Genomic DNA, 18,411 nt, shown 5'->3' with positions numbered 1-18,411 from the left:
GATGGATATGTAGAGCCCCCCACCTTCATTTTCCCATCAGTTTTATGCACTATTACAAAATTGAGCACCAGCTCTGCTCTCGATAAGGTTGGAAGCCCTTCCTGTTAAAAGGATGACTGTTCTTAGTGCTCTAGAATTGGTGTGCTTACTTAGATTGTCTTGAAATTTGTTATGTCTCATGGGAGTGTAGGGTGGCATTTGTAATCCAAGGGCTTGTCTACACTTACATTTTATAGCACTCTGACTTACTGGCTTAGGGGTGTGAAAAATCACCTCCCTGAGCGCAGCAAGTCTGAGCACTTTAAAGCGCTAGTGTAGACAAGCTCCAAGCGCTGGGAGCCAATCCCCTCATGGAGGTGGATTACCAGGGGTGCTGGGAGAGCTCTCTCCTCGTTCTCGTGTGCAACCACACTCATACTTCAAAGCGCTCCTGCGGGAGCGTTCCCGCGGCAGCGCTTTGAAGTTTCCAGTATAGACATAGCCCAAATGTTGGGCCATTTGAGCAAGAGGTACCCAAGATACAGCCCCAAGATAAAAACAGCATTTCATTAAATTCACAAGGTCTAGCAACTTTGAAATCAACCGAGAGCAGAAGTCTGAGAATGAACTGTAAACATTTGGTAAAAATCTGCCCCAGCAAGTTTTTTTGAAAAATGTAATCTGAGTACAACAGAATATTCAGAAGGGAATGAAACTATTTTTGAAAAGAGGAGAAACTACGCTTGAGACCGTTTACGGGATGGGGAGGGGTGATTCGGGGAGCAAGATAAGGTGGTATGGTAATGGGGGAGAGTGGGTTAGGTCTGCAGCGAGTGATACAGGTATTAGGGGGGATAAACAGGAATGGGTAGTAAGAGAGGGGAAAAAGGATTGGGGGCTTAAATGGGGGTAGGCATTGGCATTGGGGGTGAGAAGATGGGAGGGGTTGGAGAATGGGAGGGGTAACAGGAAGTTGGGGGTTTAGTAGTGGGGGGGCTGTCAATCCTGAATTCTTCCCTTCCCTGTGAATGCTGTGATCTGGGGGAGTCCCACCCCTCTGCAGGGATCTGAGCCCCTCCCTCTGCCCACTCTGTGGTCTGGGATATGGGGGATCATGCTTCTCTTGGGGGGGGGGGGTGTCTGAGCTCCTCTTCCTGACCCTCCATGTGATCTGGGGTGGGAGGGAATGAAGGTAACAGATTTACACAGCTGAAACTCAGAAAACAAATAGTTAAGCTAAACGCCACCCCTGTGTGGGGTGGGGAGGCTGCTCAATATGCAGTAGAGACATGATTTGGAGGAGAGGCAGACTGGGTGCACCTCAGGCAAGGCAGGGAAGTCTGGCTGAAGCAGGGGCAGGAATCCCAGCTGGCAGTGGGAGCAAAGGCCCTAGCTCATTGTGCAGCTTGGGCTACATAGCCAAGATAGTGTGTGGCCCTCCAGTAAGCTGCTGCCTTCAATGTGTGTAAGCAGCAGTAGGGTAAGGCAGGACACTGCAAGGAGCAACTTCTTACACGTCAGTGGTTTCTATGGTGCCAGCTAATGGTTTTTTGGGCTAGGAGAGGTTAGGGGAGCTAAAAAGTGGGCTGGGGACTACATGTAGTGGGGATTGGTGGGGCAGGGGCAGAGAACGAGAGACACACTCCCCAGTCTTTTTCTCACTTGCTTAAAATTACTGTAACCATCATGTAATAAAATTGGCACAGTTTTGGGACAAAAGTCAGGATGAGATTTCTCTCACTGGCCCTGTTGGTAACTACACATTGCAAACATCTCCGAGCATGGCAATTATCCCTAGTCCACTGTAACAAAATGTGCAAGAGAGGGGAGGCGCATTGAAGAATCACACAGCAGTTGTGTGGTCTAGTAGGAAGACCACTCGTCTGGTCTCTTCCACTGGCCTGCTGGGTGACCCTGAGGAATTCACTTCACTGCTCCGTGCCTCAGTTTCCCAGCTGTAAAATATGGATAATGATGTAAAGTTCCTTGAGATCTGGTGATGAAAAGCACTGTAGAAAAGCTAGATCGTTCAATTATTACTTAGCCACAGTAGCATATCAGCTGCGAACATAGTTGCGAACTACAACTGTCTAAATGACTATTAACTCCTAACAACAAACAATTCTCTTTCTGTTTAAAAAATTAGGAAATTAAATGGCAAAACACTTTAACATGGAGTTAAGGTTGCCTGGCGATAGCTTGTGCCCTTCCAGAACGTCAAGTTGAACAAAACTCAAACTTCTGAAAACTAGGAAATACAGAGTTAAGGTAAATGTCCACATAACTCATATAAGGGCAGAGTTAAAGTTATGGCCTGATACACCCTAACACACACCCTCCCATTGCCTTTTCACTGTAGTGGACAGGTGCTACTTGCACTCTCCCTACCTTCAAACACTGAGTCTACTCTCTGGACAGAATACCACACTTTTAACATTTAAGAACCACTTCCTACTCTTTTATAATCCCTTCACACTTGCACACAGGATACCACCTAAGCCTAACCATCATTAACTCCACAGTCTGCTCTCATATCCCACCTCACTACTGCCAGTACCCATGCCAAGAAGTCCCTAGTGCCCTGCTACCAACAGCCGACACAATTCTGTATTGAAATAATGCAGACAGGAACCTCAAGGTACACATGCACTTCTCTCTTTCGATAACACACATGGGAGGGACTCAGACCCAGATCTCCTCATATTACTGTCACCGTTCTTCCAATCTGCTCCAGCCTATTCCTCTGTCATTCAATACAACTACATCCAACACAGTCAAGGCAGCTGCAGTTCATACAGATAATTCCCAGTGGCTGTTGCTAGCTCCGGGAGGCAGAGGTTATGTGGGTGTTTACTTTACTTTAACTTTGTATTTCCTGGTTTTCAGAAGTCTGAGTATGGCTAAATTCAACATTTTAGAAGGGCACGAGCTACCACCAAGCAACCTTAACTCTCCCTTTAGTGACGTTTTTTTGCCATTTAATTTTGACTACCTGACACAATAGGGAAGGTTTGAAGCCTTAGAAACTGGAAGAGTTATAAAACCCGCTGTCTATGCTCGGCAAGCTACTTTCCTGGGTATAAACTAATTGTGTTCCTGCTCTTCGAGGCTTTGCTATATACAGTAGTGTCCATTCTAGCAAAACTTTGCTAAAGGAGTATATTTTACTTGCTTAAAAATAAGCACAAGAGCTGCTGAGAACAGCACAACTTCTAAGCTTCGGAGTTTGGGGATCAATCTTGATCTCTTACTACCCAGCCTTGTGGGATAGGAGTGTCACTCTCCAGTGCCCCCTTTTCTTCCCAGGCAGTGCTTGAAGAAGCATTGATTAGTTCCTGCAGCACTCCTGCCCTCTCTGGCCAGAGAAAAATCCTGCATGTGTCTGGAAGGAAGGAAGTGATGGACACAGAAAAGGTCAGGAAAGAAGGGATTTGGGAGTCCCTCGCCCTTGCAGAGAAGTCCAGCCACCACCCCCAGCTCCTGGGAAGAGGGAGCCAGCTGAGATTCTTACAGGGATCTGTGTGGGCCCTGCCCGGAGGCATATTTTTTTTTGTATAAGTCTCCATATAGCAGGTATCAGATCAATTTGAAGCCTCTTACTCAGCCTCTTCTCACTGGCTGCTGGACGGGAAGGGGCTGTTGACTGTTGGTGTGGGTCTGTCTGCCCTAACCTGCTCAGCTTCTTGGTGCCCAGTGGGTACGAGCGTGAGAAGGGAAGTGTATCTACTGTTCTATCCCTTTTTCAGACTCCTCTCATTTGGAATCCTGCCTGTGCTGCTGTTCACAGCTTTGCCACCCATCAGCAACATGAATCCACCTGATTATTGACACCTTCACCACATTGCATTTTGGTCAGTTTTACTGAGTTATTCAGAATTAAAGGGGTATCAGTGAAACTCTCACTGCTGCCCACTTAACAGTACTCACAGTTGTGAAGGTGAGCCTTTCAAATGTGATCAAGGCAGGGGAATCCGTCACAGTGAGGTCATCTTCCTCAGTGTACAGAGAGAACACCCAGCACCTCTGCTGCTGCTCACAGCTTTGCCAAACAGCAGAGCTGCTGGGTGTTCTCTCTGCACATTCAGGAAGATGGCCCTGCCTTGATCACATTCCCCTCCCAACTGTGAGGACTCAAGGCTTATTTTTAAAGATAACCTTAAAACAAAGGTTAGATTCTGCAGAAATCACTTTTTATCTTTCCTCCCCTTGGCAGGAAAGATTTCCAGAGCTTCATGTATAGGTTATGGTCCATGGCACTCTAATAGTAGGAGTCAAATATGTGACAAATTTGGTAGCGTCAGTGGAGCCAGTGAAGTGTCCTAGAATGAGCCCTTTCCCTGGCTGCCCCCAAATAGTGGCATGCTGATCTTATAAACTAACTGAAGCAGGTTGCTAAAACCTGCCTCTTATGTATGTGTGATTGTGCTGAGCTAAGCAGCTTCATGGCTATAAAGATGGGGCTGACCTTAGCACAGCTGCACTTACAAGAGCCTGGGAGGGCCTTCTGCCAGGATTTTACAGAGGCCTCCTCTGTTCTAATTGTGCCTCTCACAGCTGTGCAGTCTCTTAGGGCCAAAGACTAATAATTTTTAAAAGGCAAGTAGGTGTGGTGCTGGATTCTGGCCAGTTCTGCCTTAAGAAACAAGCCTTCAACCTGCAGCAGCCTGGTCTGGATCTTAGTAAATTCAGGCCCTGAACTGAGAGGGGGAAAGCAGATTCCACAGTCAAGAATCTTTCATTGAGAAGAATCTGCTTCCAAACCAAAACCCCCTTTCCACTTAAGCAGAAGCTTGAGTGCTTCCATTTGATCTCCACTTTCACTGTGTTGTATGAGGAGAGGGGTTATGTCTGAAGTAACCCGAACCTAATTAGCTTACTGTTTAGAGGGTAAGGCTGACACCTTAATTGAACCCAGAAAAAAAAAGCCAGCACAGATTGCAGAGCACAGGTGAAATGAAACCTCATTGAGCAGGCAGCTGGGACTTCCAAGTAGAGCAGCCTGTGTGGAGTGCATTGCGGTGATCTATCTGGGGGAAGCAGTCTCTTTAAGAACGGTGTCACTATTAGCCTTCAGAGAGAGACTTTCCAAGAAGAGCAATCTTTGTGTTCTTGAAGCTGCTGCTGTTGCTGGGGATGTCCTCCTAGTGCTGCAATTCAGATGGAGCATGGTGGGGCCAGGTTGTGGTTAGCCCTATGCCACTAGTCCTATTAGAGCTTTGTATACTATTTGGGGTTATTCATTCAGATTTCTAACAAGCCTTGTTCAGGGCAGCGTTGCCAACTTTCGCAATTACATTTCAAGTCTTGCGACATTTTCATAAAGCTCTAGCTGCTGGAGTCGTCAGGTTACGGGAGTATCTCGGGTTTCATTTGGAATGAAAGTTTCTGGCCCTCATGGTTGCAGAGAAAAACTTGAACGTGTCCCCCCAGTTGGCTCATAAGCAAGCTGAGTAAAAAGAAACCAAAACGTATCTCTTAAAATCTCCTTATTTTGGGAGAGCCTGGTTCATGATTTTGAACTCTTGGCCCCACTGTTTGCTTCACAGGTGTTATAAAACACACAAATTCAGTATGTCAAAAAAGGCAGCCTTCTTCCCAGCCCATCAATATAAAATCCTCTCCTCCCAAAAACATTAAAGAGGAAGCCTGGAAAAAATGAGTATTGTAGCATGGCCTCAGTGTTGTCACATCAGGGCTCTGTGGGACCAAGCTGGAGTCTAGTGTGCCTCATTGAGACCACTGGCACCAATGCTGCCATCTGATCCGAGGATTCCACTGTGAGCACTTCTCCTGAGTGCAGCCATTTCAATATCACACGAGGATAGAAGCATCTTTCGGGCAGTCAGGCCCCAAACAATCTGTCTTTGTAGGTTCAAAACCACATCTTTAGCTTCTACATGGAGATCAGCCTGTGCAATTCAGTGAGTTCTGGTGCAATGCCCTTCCTTGAGGGAAACACCACTTAATTTGGCTGCTATTTTCAATGCTGGCTGCAGTTTCCCAGTAGTCTGGGGTCATAGTCTTGCATGGAGCAAACTGCAGTCATGCAAACGCTAAGCAATAAAGACATGGTTAATCGTGGTGAGGTCCCTGTATCCATAAGAAAAGATGAGAACTTAGGAGCCGTGGGGAACTCACCGTTATTCCACCCACAATCATTGCCAGGAGGAGAGAATTATGTGGGAAGTACTAGCTGTAGGGAGTTTTGTGAAGCTCTCTAGTTGAAACTTCTCGCAGCAGGGATCAACACGGGTTGTGGCAACACACAGCTACTCTAGCCCTAGTTTCTCACTCTCTGTATAAGAAATTGCTATGGAAGTATGAATTAGGAAGGAATTTACGTAGCTCCAGTCCTTGGCTTTGTCTTTCTGCAGGGATATTTGTAGCTGATGTAATGGATCTCTCCAAAAGTGTGTTTAAATATGCACACTGTTTGCTGCCTCTGTGGAGCTGTTGAGATCACTGTAAAGTCCTAGTGAACGTGTGGGATTGCATCTGGAATAAGAAAAGAGGAAATGCTTGACAGGTCTATGTGACACAAATACTGTGTGCTGCTGAACATAGCAATTAAACAAGGGCTGCTTTTCCTGTCAAGGGGAGGGAATAAAGCAAGGTTTCAGAGTTTCTGCTTTGTTCTTGCAGGAAGCCGCCTATTAATATCTTTATGGAATGATGAGAGAGATTTAAGTGCGCGTGCGCGTACACACACACACACACGTTTTATAATAGGAAGTGTATTTTGACTGTCAAACTCCTTTGATTGCTCTAAAATGTTCCCTTTTAGATCCCGCCACAGCCTCGACGTGCTGCTCCTGTCACACCCCCGCCACCAGAGAAACGCAAGAATGCGCAGATGGAAGCACCCATTAGAAGTAAGGAAAAGCTCTTGGGTTTTTTATGTTGGGCAAGAGGCAGACAACACTGAACTAAAATATAGGAAGATGTGTAATGGTAGCAGCAATTCTGGCTGGTTTTGGTCTGTACCTCAGAAAAGCATCTCTTGGATTTCTGCTCAGGTGATGCTGGGCTGAAATTTCCATCACAATTTTAATCATAAAACTCCAGTGTTGGGGACTAGTGTTTCCCTATGTCCTTCCCTGGTTCTCAAGCATGATTTGTGGTTGACTGGCACCTGTGGCTTCTTCTCCCACCAACTGTGGGTGCATTGGATGCTGGGCGTGGTGTTCTCTGGACTTCCTAAGCTGATTAATTTTGGGGGAAGACAATGTTTGCATAAGAAGCTTTAAAATATTTGATGTGCTTGGTTGTATTGCTTGTCTGACAAGCATATAACCAGAGTTTTGGGGTCCTTGTATAAGTTTTCTCTCAGGAGTATCATAGGAATCTTTCAACAAAGCAGCATGAGAATTTGTGTTTTTTTTCCAATCTGGATGTGATGATGCCATTAGATCACCAGGGGGCACTCACTATTAATGCAATGATGAAAGGCTTCGTTAAGTAAAAGCTTTTTGATAGCTGTCCATCTAGCTCTTTGGTCATATAATGGCCACATCAGGCAGACTTTTGCTTAGTTGGTGGCTTGCCTGTGCAAATGACAGGAGTGTGGTGTCTTCACCCCCTAACCCAGGAGAAGATCAGAGGTGCATGTGCTTTAAGCACAGTAACTGTGTTGGTAGTGAGAACTTGCACTACTGATCAGTGGAGTGCTACTGGGCCAATACTAAGCAAAAAAATTAATATGCAACCTTTAGAGGTTAGACCTATGGGGTAGAGGAGCGGGGAGTGAAAGTTATTTCGTTGTGGCACAGTTCATGTTGTGGTGGTTGTGTATTGCCCCCAGTGCTACATTGTGTTCATACAGTTACATTGTCGTGATGGGTCGCTCTCCCCAGACTCAGTCCAGGATTTGTTAATGCCCTGTAAATGAGCTTGCAGGGTGCAGGACAGATCTGTCACATTCTGGGCAGTTCCCTGAAGTTTGGAGCAGGCAGCAACCTGCTTCATGGTACTGAGCCATTCCACACTACAGTAGTGAGAAGTTCTACCCTTGGGAATGGTTCTCTTGAATCCATTATCTGTTCCCTTGATTCAGTTAAATCTGTTAAATCTACTGGAAGTTAAATCTACTGGAAGTACGTGGATTATCATCTTCAGAAGGAGGAGGAGGAAGATGAAAAATGGTAGAGATCTCCATGGGAGATGTGAGCTCTTATTCAGCTCCACATGTCTTTGGTCTGAACAGTTGGAGTAGACAATCCCACTATTCCCTTATTCATAGGGATGGAGGCCTATTGATGGGCTTCTTAGCCACGGATATGCAACTAGTGTTCTGGCTTTCGACTGGGGGGTAAGATTGTGAGATTACCAAAACATCACCCAGGGCTAGCAGAAAAAACAGAAGGCTCTTCCAGAGGTGACTGGCCCTTTGGCCCAAGAGAAGCTCTACCTCTTCAGTTTGGGAGGGTGTTCGTTGCCTAAGGAGATGATTATTTTCTATGGATAAGCAGGAGTCAGTAAGGAGCAGTGAATGGCTGGGGGAACATTCATGCAGCATGCAAAATCAGAATCCGTTCACTTTGGGAATCAAGGTGTTCCTAAAGCAGTACTTTTACTCTCCTGCAGATCTCAAATATCTTCATTTGGGATTCACAGAAAGATGATTGATGCCACTTTTTACGCAAGTAACTATCTTCCTGGCCAAGCTATGAGAGGTTGGGTGTGGGATAAAAGTATCCGCAGCCCCATTTTTAAAAGTTATGGGACAAAGTATATGAGTAATGAAAAGTTTAGGCTAGATGTTAGGGAAAAACATCTTAGCAGTAAGGTTTCAGAGTAGCAGCCGTGTTAGTCTGTATCCGCAAAAAGAAGAACAGGAGTACTTGTGGCACCTTAGAGACTAACAAATTTATTAGAGCATAAGCTTTCGTGGACTACAGCCCACTTCTTCGGATGCATATAGAATGGAACATATATTGAGGAGATATAGATACACACATACAGAGAGCATAAACAGGTGGGAGTTGTCTTACCAACTCTGAGAGGCCAATTAATTAAGAGAAAAAAAAACTTTTGAAGTGATAATCAAGATAGCCCAGTACAGACAGTTTGATAAGAAGTGTGAGCATACTTACAAGGGGAGATAGAATCAATGTTTGTAATGGCTCAGCCATTCCCAGTCCTTATTCAAACCGGAGTTGATTGTGTCTAGTTTGCATATCAATTCTAGCTCAGCAGTCTCTCCTTGGAGTCTGTTTTTGAAGTTTTTCTGTTGTAATATAGCCACCCGCAGGTCTGTCACTGAATGACCAGACAGGTTAAAGTGTTCTCCCAGAGAGACTGCTGAGCTAGAATTGATATGCAAACTAGACACAATCAACTCCGGTTTGAATAAGGACTGGGAATGGCTGAGCCATTACAAACATTGATTCTATCTCCCCTTGTAAGTATGCTCACACTTCTTATCAAACTGTCTGTACTGGGCTATCTTGATTATCACTTCAAACGTTTTTTTTTTCTCTTAATTAATTGGCCTCTCAGAGTTGGTAAGACAACTCCCACCTGTTTATGCTCTCTGTATGTGTGTATATATATATCTCCTCAATATATGTTTCATTCTATATGCATCCGAAGAAGTGGGCTGTAGTCCACGAAAGCTTATGCTCTAATAAATTTGTTAGTCTCTAAGGTGCCACAAGTACTCCTGTTCTTCTCTTAGCAGTAAGGTTGATTAGATAGTGGACTAGTGTTTCCCCAGAGAAGTGGTATAAGTACCATTGCTAGAGTTAGCCAAAACTAGACAGGAGAAAGCACTCAGAAATATACTCTAGCAAGTGCTCCTGTACTGGCTGGGAAAGGGCAGTATGAGCGAACAGGTTTATAATCCGATTACCTAGAGTGCAGAAAGTGGACAACACGTGCCTGTCAGCCAAATGCTTTTTTCTTGCTGTTGACGCCAAGCAGAGCGTACAGTTAGGGCTGCAGGGAAGGATCTTTACAGAAGAAGGGAGGGGCTTGCCGCAATGAGTAATCTTATGTACCTGGAAATTTTCAGATACATCAATCAAAAAAGTACTGGCTACATGCATGCAGTATATTTGGAGGCGGAAAGTTATTGTCTAAACCAGGGGGAGAAAACGATTCCTCTCTCCTAGGTACAGTGAGCCTTTCGAAGAGAATCTCTATAGAACAGCTTTCTTGCCCTTCCTGAAGAGGTTATTTTATGGAATGCTCAAGAGACCTAATACAATTTTGCTTTGAGATAAGTGAGCCAGGAAGAGGAGTTAAACCACTTTGGTAGCATACACAATGAGCTTCTTAATGGACTCTGCTGCGGCAATTTGTTTTTCCCTTTTTCTTTGATGCTGTTGCTAAGGTCTTTTAATTGTTCCTTTTCAGATGCTGTTGAAATCACCTCTGGGTCCATTTCCAGTGCCTCCTCTATAAGTACAACTTCCCTGGATACCTTGTACACTGGTTCCACTGCATCAGAAACAGGCCTCCCTACAGCTACTTCCAGCCCCACCAACACCCCTCCCCCTGTCCCCAGCAGGAGTGCCCACACCACAATATCACGCAGCTTGGATATTAGTCCTTCAGCCCAACTGAAGCATGGGACTTCAACAAAGGGTGGTGCAACCAAATCTCCCCAGACCAAGAGGGCTGCCCCAGGACCTCCTGTTGAAACAGCGGGTCAGAGGTCTCTCCCTATGGATGAGGAGAAGAATCTGCAAGTCAAGACGACTGCTTCCGCTCCATCCGGGGGCTTAGAAGCCTTCAACTCTCTTTGCCTTGATGATAAGAAGGCAGCTGCTTTGGAGCTGTTGGCACCAGAATCCAGCAGCCAGGCAGTGTCTGTGCCAAAGACAATAGGTGCTGAACTGATCGAGCTGGTGCGCAGGAACACCCACCTCAGCTATGAGCTGTCCCGGGTTGCTATCGGTGTAGTGATTGGCCACATTCAGAGCTCCATCCCAGCAACCAATAACGTCATGGAGCAGATCCTCATCTCGTTGGTGGAAAGTAAGGTAAAGGAAATGCTGAGCTCTGGCAAGAGGGCACCATACAGGGACTGGGCAAAATATTAAAATGTGATTGAAGTAATATTCTGCAGTTTGCTCCTGGAGCTCAGAGGCCAAATCAAGTGAGAAGAGATGAGTCCAAATTAAAATAAGATGAGTTAGTGAGCGGAGGTGAGGGGGTTTCAGGGAGGAGTGAGTGAGTTAGGAAAAAATAATCCAAGTAGGTTTAGCTAGTGACAAGCAGAGAAATGGTAGTCTGGTACATTGTGCAGGATATTATTCCAGACAGGCTGTGAAAGTAAGAACGGACTCTTTGGGGGAATAAGTGAACGAAAAGAAGAAGCTAGTATCGAGAGCTGTTTGGTGATCAGCTTGGGTTTTAGAAGCACTGTGCATAGGCTGGAGGGAGCTGGGCATTACAGGAGACTACATATGAAGGGATGGAGGAGAGCCAGGATTAACAGTTTGGGTCCTGTGACACTAACAACAAACAGGTGAGTTGGTAGGAGCAGAGCTGGGGGGATAGAGTTTCTAGATCCAGAGGGTAGTGCTAGCAGTAAGATGTCAATGGGCACAAATACAGCAGGATCAATGCACTCTGGGGAATTGTACTTTGGTCCTGTTTCTTTGTGAAGCTGGGGATGGCTACATAGGGACAAAGTATAAACTGGCTGCTATCCTAGAGGAGAAAGAGGTGGTGGTGGAGCATTTCTCCATGGAGTTTATTTCCCATACTGTGACTGGCACAGGGATGAAAGAGAGAGAACTAGTGGCTGCCAGTGTGTTGTATTAGCCTCCCCATTGCCCACCACTGAATCACTTCTCCTTCCTAAAGTCTGCAACCGTTCGCTGGATTTTTCAAATGCATGGAAACTTTCAGCAGAAGTGCTGAATTCAGCAGTCTTCCAACCATGAATGAGAGGATAAGATTGAGGCAAGTCTGAGGACAGGTATCCCGACTAGTGAGGGCAAAGCAAGCAAAGGGAACTGCCAACACAGAAGGTTCAGCAGGCATTACTGATGAGTCATTCAATGTCTTGGCCATGTGTGACCAGACACAGGCCACTGGAGAGCATGCTGCCTCCCAGGTGGTGGATCTCCTTACATAGAAATACCCAAATCTTTTATGTGGGAGCCTACAACATGAGGGAGTTGGGATCTGATGGGCGCAAGAATGACTTTCAGTATCCAGGAAGAGAACTGAAGATCAGTTTGGTCAACTGAAAAGATCCAAGAGTTTTATGGTGCCCAGTGTGAGTGAAAACTGAAGGAAACGCGTTAGAAACCAATGTGTGAGATTCAGGAAGTCTTGAGATGCACTGAGGCTTTTTCGGATGAGGTCTGACTTTGGGATTAGATTGTCTCATCTAAAGCAGATAGAGTACCCTGAGATCAGAATTCGTGGTGCTGGTTAGCAGGTGTTTTAAACCTAGATAGGAAAGGGCAGAGGCAAAGCTTTTGCTTAGCTCAACTGGTAAACATTCAGCAGGTGGTCAATAACTGAGAAATATTAGAGAACTAACGAAAAATAAGCAAAATGGGATGGGATTTATACTAAATAATGAAAACTGATCTGGTAGGCATAAATGGAATAGTAACATTGCTATACTGTACCTGTGTAGGAGAGAGCCAGGAGTTGGTGCTCTAGTTTTGGGCAGCAGCTGGGGATAACTTAGGGATGGATTGAAGAAGTAAATACACCTCTACCCTGATATAATGTGACCCGATATAACACGAATTCTGATATAACGTGGTAAAGCAGTGCTCCAGGGGGCGGATCAAAGCAAATTTGATATAACGCGGTTTCACCTATAACACGGTAAGATTTTTTGGCTCCCGAGGACAGCGTTATATCCAGGTAGAGGTGTATATTAGTCATATGATCGGTGTACTGTGCATGCCAACATCATAAGAGAATTAGCCAAAGAACTTGAGCCATTAACAGTTGGTTCTCTGAGAGTTTTTAAAAACATGGAGGTAGCACAGGACTGGAGAAGAAGTTATTGTGGTACAGATCCTTTTTAAAGAGTGGCAGTTATTTTCTGCAAGTAGTGGAACAAATATTAATGCAACATCTTTAAATGGAGGAAAATAGAACCATGACTAATGAACAGATGTTTATAAAGAACTTCTATACATAAACCCACTTTTTTCTCCAACCGTGTTAGAATTACACTGCTATCCCCGATATAACGCGACCTGATATAACACGAATTCGGATATAACACGGTAAAGCAGTGCTCCGGGGGGGCGGGGCTGCGCACTCCGGTGGATCAAAGCAAGTTCAATATAACGCGGTAAGATTTTTTGGCTCCCAAGGTCAGCGTTCTATCGAGGTAGAGGTGTACTGTGTAGGGGTAAGTGTATGCATAGTTATGCAACATGTGTGGCTGTAACAATTAAGCACCTTATTTTTTGTGACCATAGAATACACTAAACTTACTTTGCACCTTTTAGGCTCTTTGGTCTTCCCATCAGGACCATAAAGATTCAAATAGTTTTCCCCGAGTCAGAGTTTCTCTATTGCTCTCTATACTGGGCTGTTCGACAATACATTCTTCATCCCGTTTTTAACCCATTTAGGGAATAGTTCCCAAGCCATTTGAGTAATACCACCATCTTCAACTCATGCCTAATAAACTAATACCAAGCCCTCAATACCTCACTCAGTTACATACACGCACAGACAAAAATAAGAGAAGACTGCATCTTGCAGCAGTCATTGAAACAGACAAGTGTCTAGGCAACCCTTACTTTTGAATGGAGGGATAATAAATTTAGCTCCCACTTGTTAAATGCAAGAAGTACATTCCCTATAAACATCTAAGATTACAGTTTCATTGCTGATGGCAAAATTACGGTGAATTGTTCAGAGATGTTCAGATGTGCAAAACTACTTGTATTTAAAATTTAGATCAAATCATAATCCAGTTAATTATCTATATTGAAAAGATCACCCATAAGTAATCATAACAGCTCACATTTTTGTGGCCACAACCAATCAGGTAATTGTTTTCAAACTCAATAATATACTTACTGTCTGATCTAGATTCAGAAATAATTTGTAACTGATGTATCATGTAGATGTTCTGGATTTGGCCCAAGCTGTATGAATCCCTGCTCAATTTCCTTTCCCTTGGACCTGAACAACCCTCTAAAAATACTTGGAGCTTTATCATGCTCTGAGAAAACAGATTTTTTTTCCCCCATTTCTGTAAAGAATTGCCAACTTTGTGGGTTGTGAAAGTGAAGACTGTGTACCAAGTTCTTTAAAGTAGGATCCCTCTTCTGTCTTATAGCTGTGGCCATATCAGAGGGAACATGGGATTAAATTTTGTAATTCATTGGAGGGGGGGCAATGTATTTGCATTTTGTACTTCGTATTATACAAGGAACAAGACACTGCCCCTGTCCAGAGAAATGTAGTCTATCAGTATATCTTTAGCAGTATTTCTCTGAGGGTAGACGCACAGTTTTTGTACTAGTACAACTATTTTGGTTAGGAGGAGAATGTTTTTTTTTTTTAACCAAAATAGTTATGCCAGTATATCTCCTAGTGTGATGTAGTTATACAGAGGTCCCTTATATGGGTAGAGTTTATTCACATTGCTGTGTAGGACTGGCAACTTTGTACTGGTATAACCCCAGCCATGCTGGCGGGGGTTGTACTGCTTGCATTATTCCAATATAGTTAAAACAATACAACTTTTGTATGTGGATGAGCCCAAAAATAATTATCATTATAAGCTTATATCCTTGATTATACTAAATCATTCCATGTTCCCAAGGGGATTTTATTTACAAACTGACACAATGTACAGTGCTGTGGCCCAGTTTTCAGCTTTAAGTCAAGGGCATCTTTTTTAAAACACTTCATAAAACTCTTTGGATCCTCTCCTTTCATTTCATACAGTAGAAACACTTATCCATGGGGGGATTCGGTCTCTTTTTTTAAGTGAAGTGAGACATCATTGATTAAAGCATCAATGTACTCTATAGTAAATCTCATGCTCATTTCAAGCTTTGTATTACATTCTTTAATTAGTTGTGCCCTTTCTTCTATTCTTCTAGTTTTAATTTGAAGTCAAATCACTGGTTTACTAAATCAATTTTAGACTCTGTTACCTCCAGCTTATTCCCAGCATGCTCTTCTGAAGATTGAATTGCTTGTGTATTTTCCATTCATTTATAGTGCTCCTCTTCTGTAGAACCCAGTGCAAGGCACTGATCTAGGAGGAGGAAATGACCTCTTGTGCCTCTGACATTTCATTTCCCTAAGTTAGTCTGGTGGGTGTCTGATGCTCACTTTGTAATGGGAGTAACTTCTAAAAGTGTGAGCTCAGATTACTAGTGAGCCATAGTTCCCCATCAAACCCTTAAAAGGGGGAAGCAGAATTAACCAACCACTGTGTGCTCAGGATACCTAGAGGCCCTCCCATTATAAAATGACACTAAGACAGAATGTTTTCCTTTGGGAAACCTGAGTCACAGCAGCAGATCTCCCTAAGTGGCTTCCCCAAGCAAGCATTGACATTGCCTGAGCCAGGGGTCTCAAACTCAAATGACCATGAGGGCCACATGAGGACTAGTACATTGACCCAAGGGCCGCATTACTGACACCTCCGCTGCCCTCAGCCCTGTCCCCACTCCACCCCTTCCATGAGGCCCCGCCTCTTCCTACCCCTTCCCTGCCCCCATTCCGACCCCTTCCCCGAAATCCCCACCCCAACTCTGCCCCCTCCCTGCCCCCAGGGGGTGTGGGACAGGTGTGGGATGGGCTCAGGGCAGGGAGTTGGGGTGAGGGGTACAGCAAGGATGCAGGGTGCCGCAGGGGGCTTAGGGCAGGGGGTTGGGGTGCAAGAGGGGTGCAGGGTGCAGCAGGGGGATCAGGGCAGTGGGTTGGGGTGCAAGAGGAGTGTGGGGTGCAGCAGGGGGCTTAGGGCAGGGTATTGGGGTGCAAGAGGAGTGCGGGGTGCAGCAGGGGGTCGGGGTGCGGCATGGGGCTCAGGGCAGTGGGTTGGGATGCAGGAGGGGTGCGGGGTGAGGCAGGGGGTCAGGGTGCAGGAGGGGTGCAGGGTATGGCAGGGGGTCGGGGTGCAGGGTGCGGCAGGCGGTTCGGCTGCAGGAGGGGTTCGGGGGGCAGAGGGGCTGTGTGTTTCTGTTGCTTGAAGCACCGCCTCCAGCAGCTCCCATTGGCCGCGGTTCCCCGTTCCCGGCCAATGGGAGCTGCTGGGGGCGCTGCCTAAAGTAACAGCCCCTCCGCCCTCCTTTCCCCACGTTCCAGCCTCTTCCTAGAGCTGGGCAGGGCAGGCAGGCAGGGAGCCTGTCCTGCTCCCGATGCTCGTCCAGCCGCTCTGGTAAACAGTGGGGGAAGGCGGGGGGGGGGGCTGCGAGGGGCTCGCAGGCCGCGTGTTTGGGACCCCTGTCCTAAGCTATGGTCACTCTCCTCTTGTCCTGCCTCCTTTTTTTAATGAATTACACAGTTAATAGGTGATGAGAATGAATGAAAATGAAAAATCTTGCTTTTACAAAAGTATTTGCTGCAATGTCTATTGGAAAGATATATTGGAATTGGCATGCATAGGAACACACATGTCTCAGGAATTGGAGGAGTTGGCCTGAGGATTTATTGGGCTGGATATCAGACAAGAAAAATTGTCTAACTCCAGCCCAGGTGCTGCACTGCTTGAATAATCTAAAAATAGACTAGACAAAGCACTCAAATGCTTTGTAAGGACAATTCTGATTTAGCAGGTGGATTGTGGGGGTGAACAAGATGACACCTAATAGGGGTAAAGACCTAACTCCTTTGTTTGCTGTATGAAGTCTTCAGAAGCGTAGGAATTGCCACACTTTATCAGACCAGAAATCCATCTGGTCCAGTGTCCTGTGTCTGATAGTAGCCAGAACCAGATACTTGAGAGGAAGGTGTGAGAATCCCAATGGGTAAGAGGGATCATCCTGGTCTCCAGTAGTTAGAATTGGCTTAAACCCTGAGGTTTAATACGCTTCCAAAGGTTGTGTTAGTACTAACTATAACAATTCTGGTTATTCTTGTTATCCATATACATGTCCATTAGTCCCTTTTTAAATCTTGCGAAGTTCTTGTCCTTTTAGTATGGCTTTTGACACAGTCCCACATGACATTCTCATAAGCAAACCAGGGAAATGTGGTCTAGATGAAATTACTATAAGGTGGGTGCATAACTGGTTGCAACTCTATACTCAGAGTAGTTATCAATAGTTCACTGTCAAAGTGGGAGCGTGTGTCTAGTGGGCTACTGCAGGGGCTAGTCCTGGGTCTGAATATCATTCAATATTTGTATTAATGACTTGGATAATGGAGTGGAGAATATGCTTAGAAAATCTGTAGATTACACCATTCTGGGAGGTGTTCAAGTACTTGGAAGGACAGGATTGGAATTCAAAACGACCTTCACAAATTGAAAAATGGGTCTGAAATCAACAAAATGAAATTTGATAAAGACCAAATGCAAAGTACTGCACTTAGCAAGGAAAAATCAAATGCACAAATACAAAAAGGGGCATAACTGGCTAGGTGGTAGTACTGCTGAAAAGTGTCTGGGGGTTATAATGGATCACAAATTGAATGTGAGCCAACAGTGTGGTGCAGTTGCAAAAAAAAAAAATAAGCTAATGGCATTCTGGGATGTATTAACAGGAGTATCATATGTAGCACACAAGAGGTTATTATCCCACTCCATTCGGCACTGGTGAGGCCTCAGCTGAAGTACTGCGTCCAGTTCTCAGCACCATACTTTAGGGAAGATGAGGATAAATTAGAGAGAGTCCAGAGGAGTACAACAAAAATAAGATTTCAAAAACCTGACCTGTTAGGAATTTTTTTAAAAACTGAGTATGTTTAGTCTGGAAAAAAGAAGACCGGGAAGGGGGGATACTAAATAGTCTTCAAATATGTTACGGGCTGTTATAAAGAGGACTGTGGTCAATTGTTCTCTATGTCCTCTGAAGATAGGACTGCTTATCTGCAGGAAGGGAAATTTAGGCTAGATATTAGGAAAAACTTTCTAACTCTAAGGGTAGTTAAGCACTGGAATAGGCTTCCGAAGGAGATTGTATAATCCCCAACATTGGAGGTGTTTTAAGAACAGGTTGGACAGACGTCTGTCAGGGATGGTCTAGGTTTACTTGGTCCTTCCTCAGCACAGAGGGCTGAAATTGATAACTCCTCAAGTGTCCCTTCCAGCCCTACATTTCTGTGATTTATCATATTATGTGACAGCTAGTTAGACAGTCTGCCTACACACTGTGTGAAAAATCATTTCCTTTTATCAGTTTTGAATTTGACACCGTTTTAATTTCATTTAATATCTCCTTGTTCTCCCTGTCACTACAAGAACAGAAGCTCCTGATGTACCATCTCTTGACAATTCATTATTTTATATACTTTTATCATGTCCCCTATTATTCA

At 44.8% G+C, this 18,411-nt stretch overlaps 1 protein-coding gene across 6 annotated transcripts in view; it reads left to right on the top strand.

The window, feature by feature from the left end:
* The window catches only part of NCKIPSD (NCK interacting protein with SH3 domain), a 93,832-nt gene that overhangs the window by 44,490 nt on the left and 30,931 nt on the right, over nucleotides 1–18,411 (top strand). For all 6 annotated transcript variants that reach the window (XM_024104972.3, XM_042849807.2, XM_042849803.2 and 3 more), the window contains 2 exons: nucleotides 6,764–6,851; nucleotides 10,336–10,964. In XM_024104972.3, coding sequence (XP_023960740.1) covers nucleotides 6,764–6,851; nucleotides 10,336–10,964 — 717 coding nt within the window. The remainder of the gene's footprint in view (nucleotides 1–6,763; nucleotides 6,852–10,335; nucleotides 10,965–18,411) is intronic.

This window comes from Chrysemys picta, chromosome 7, assembly GCF_011386835.1.
Source record: "Chrysemys picta bellii isolate R12L10 chromosome 7, ASM1138683v2, whole genome shotgun sequence".
Lineage (NCBI taxonomy): Eukaryota > Metazoa > Chordata > Testudines > Emydidae > Chrysemys > Chrysemys picta.
This window is presented reverse-complemented; position numbering and strand designations above follow the sequence as displayed.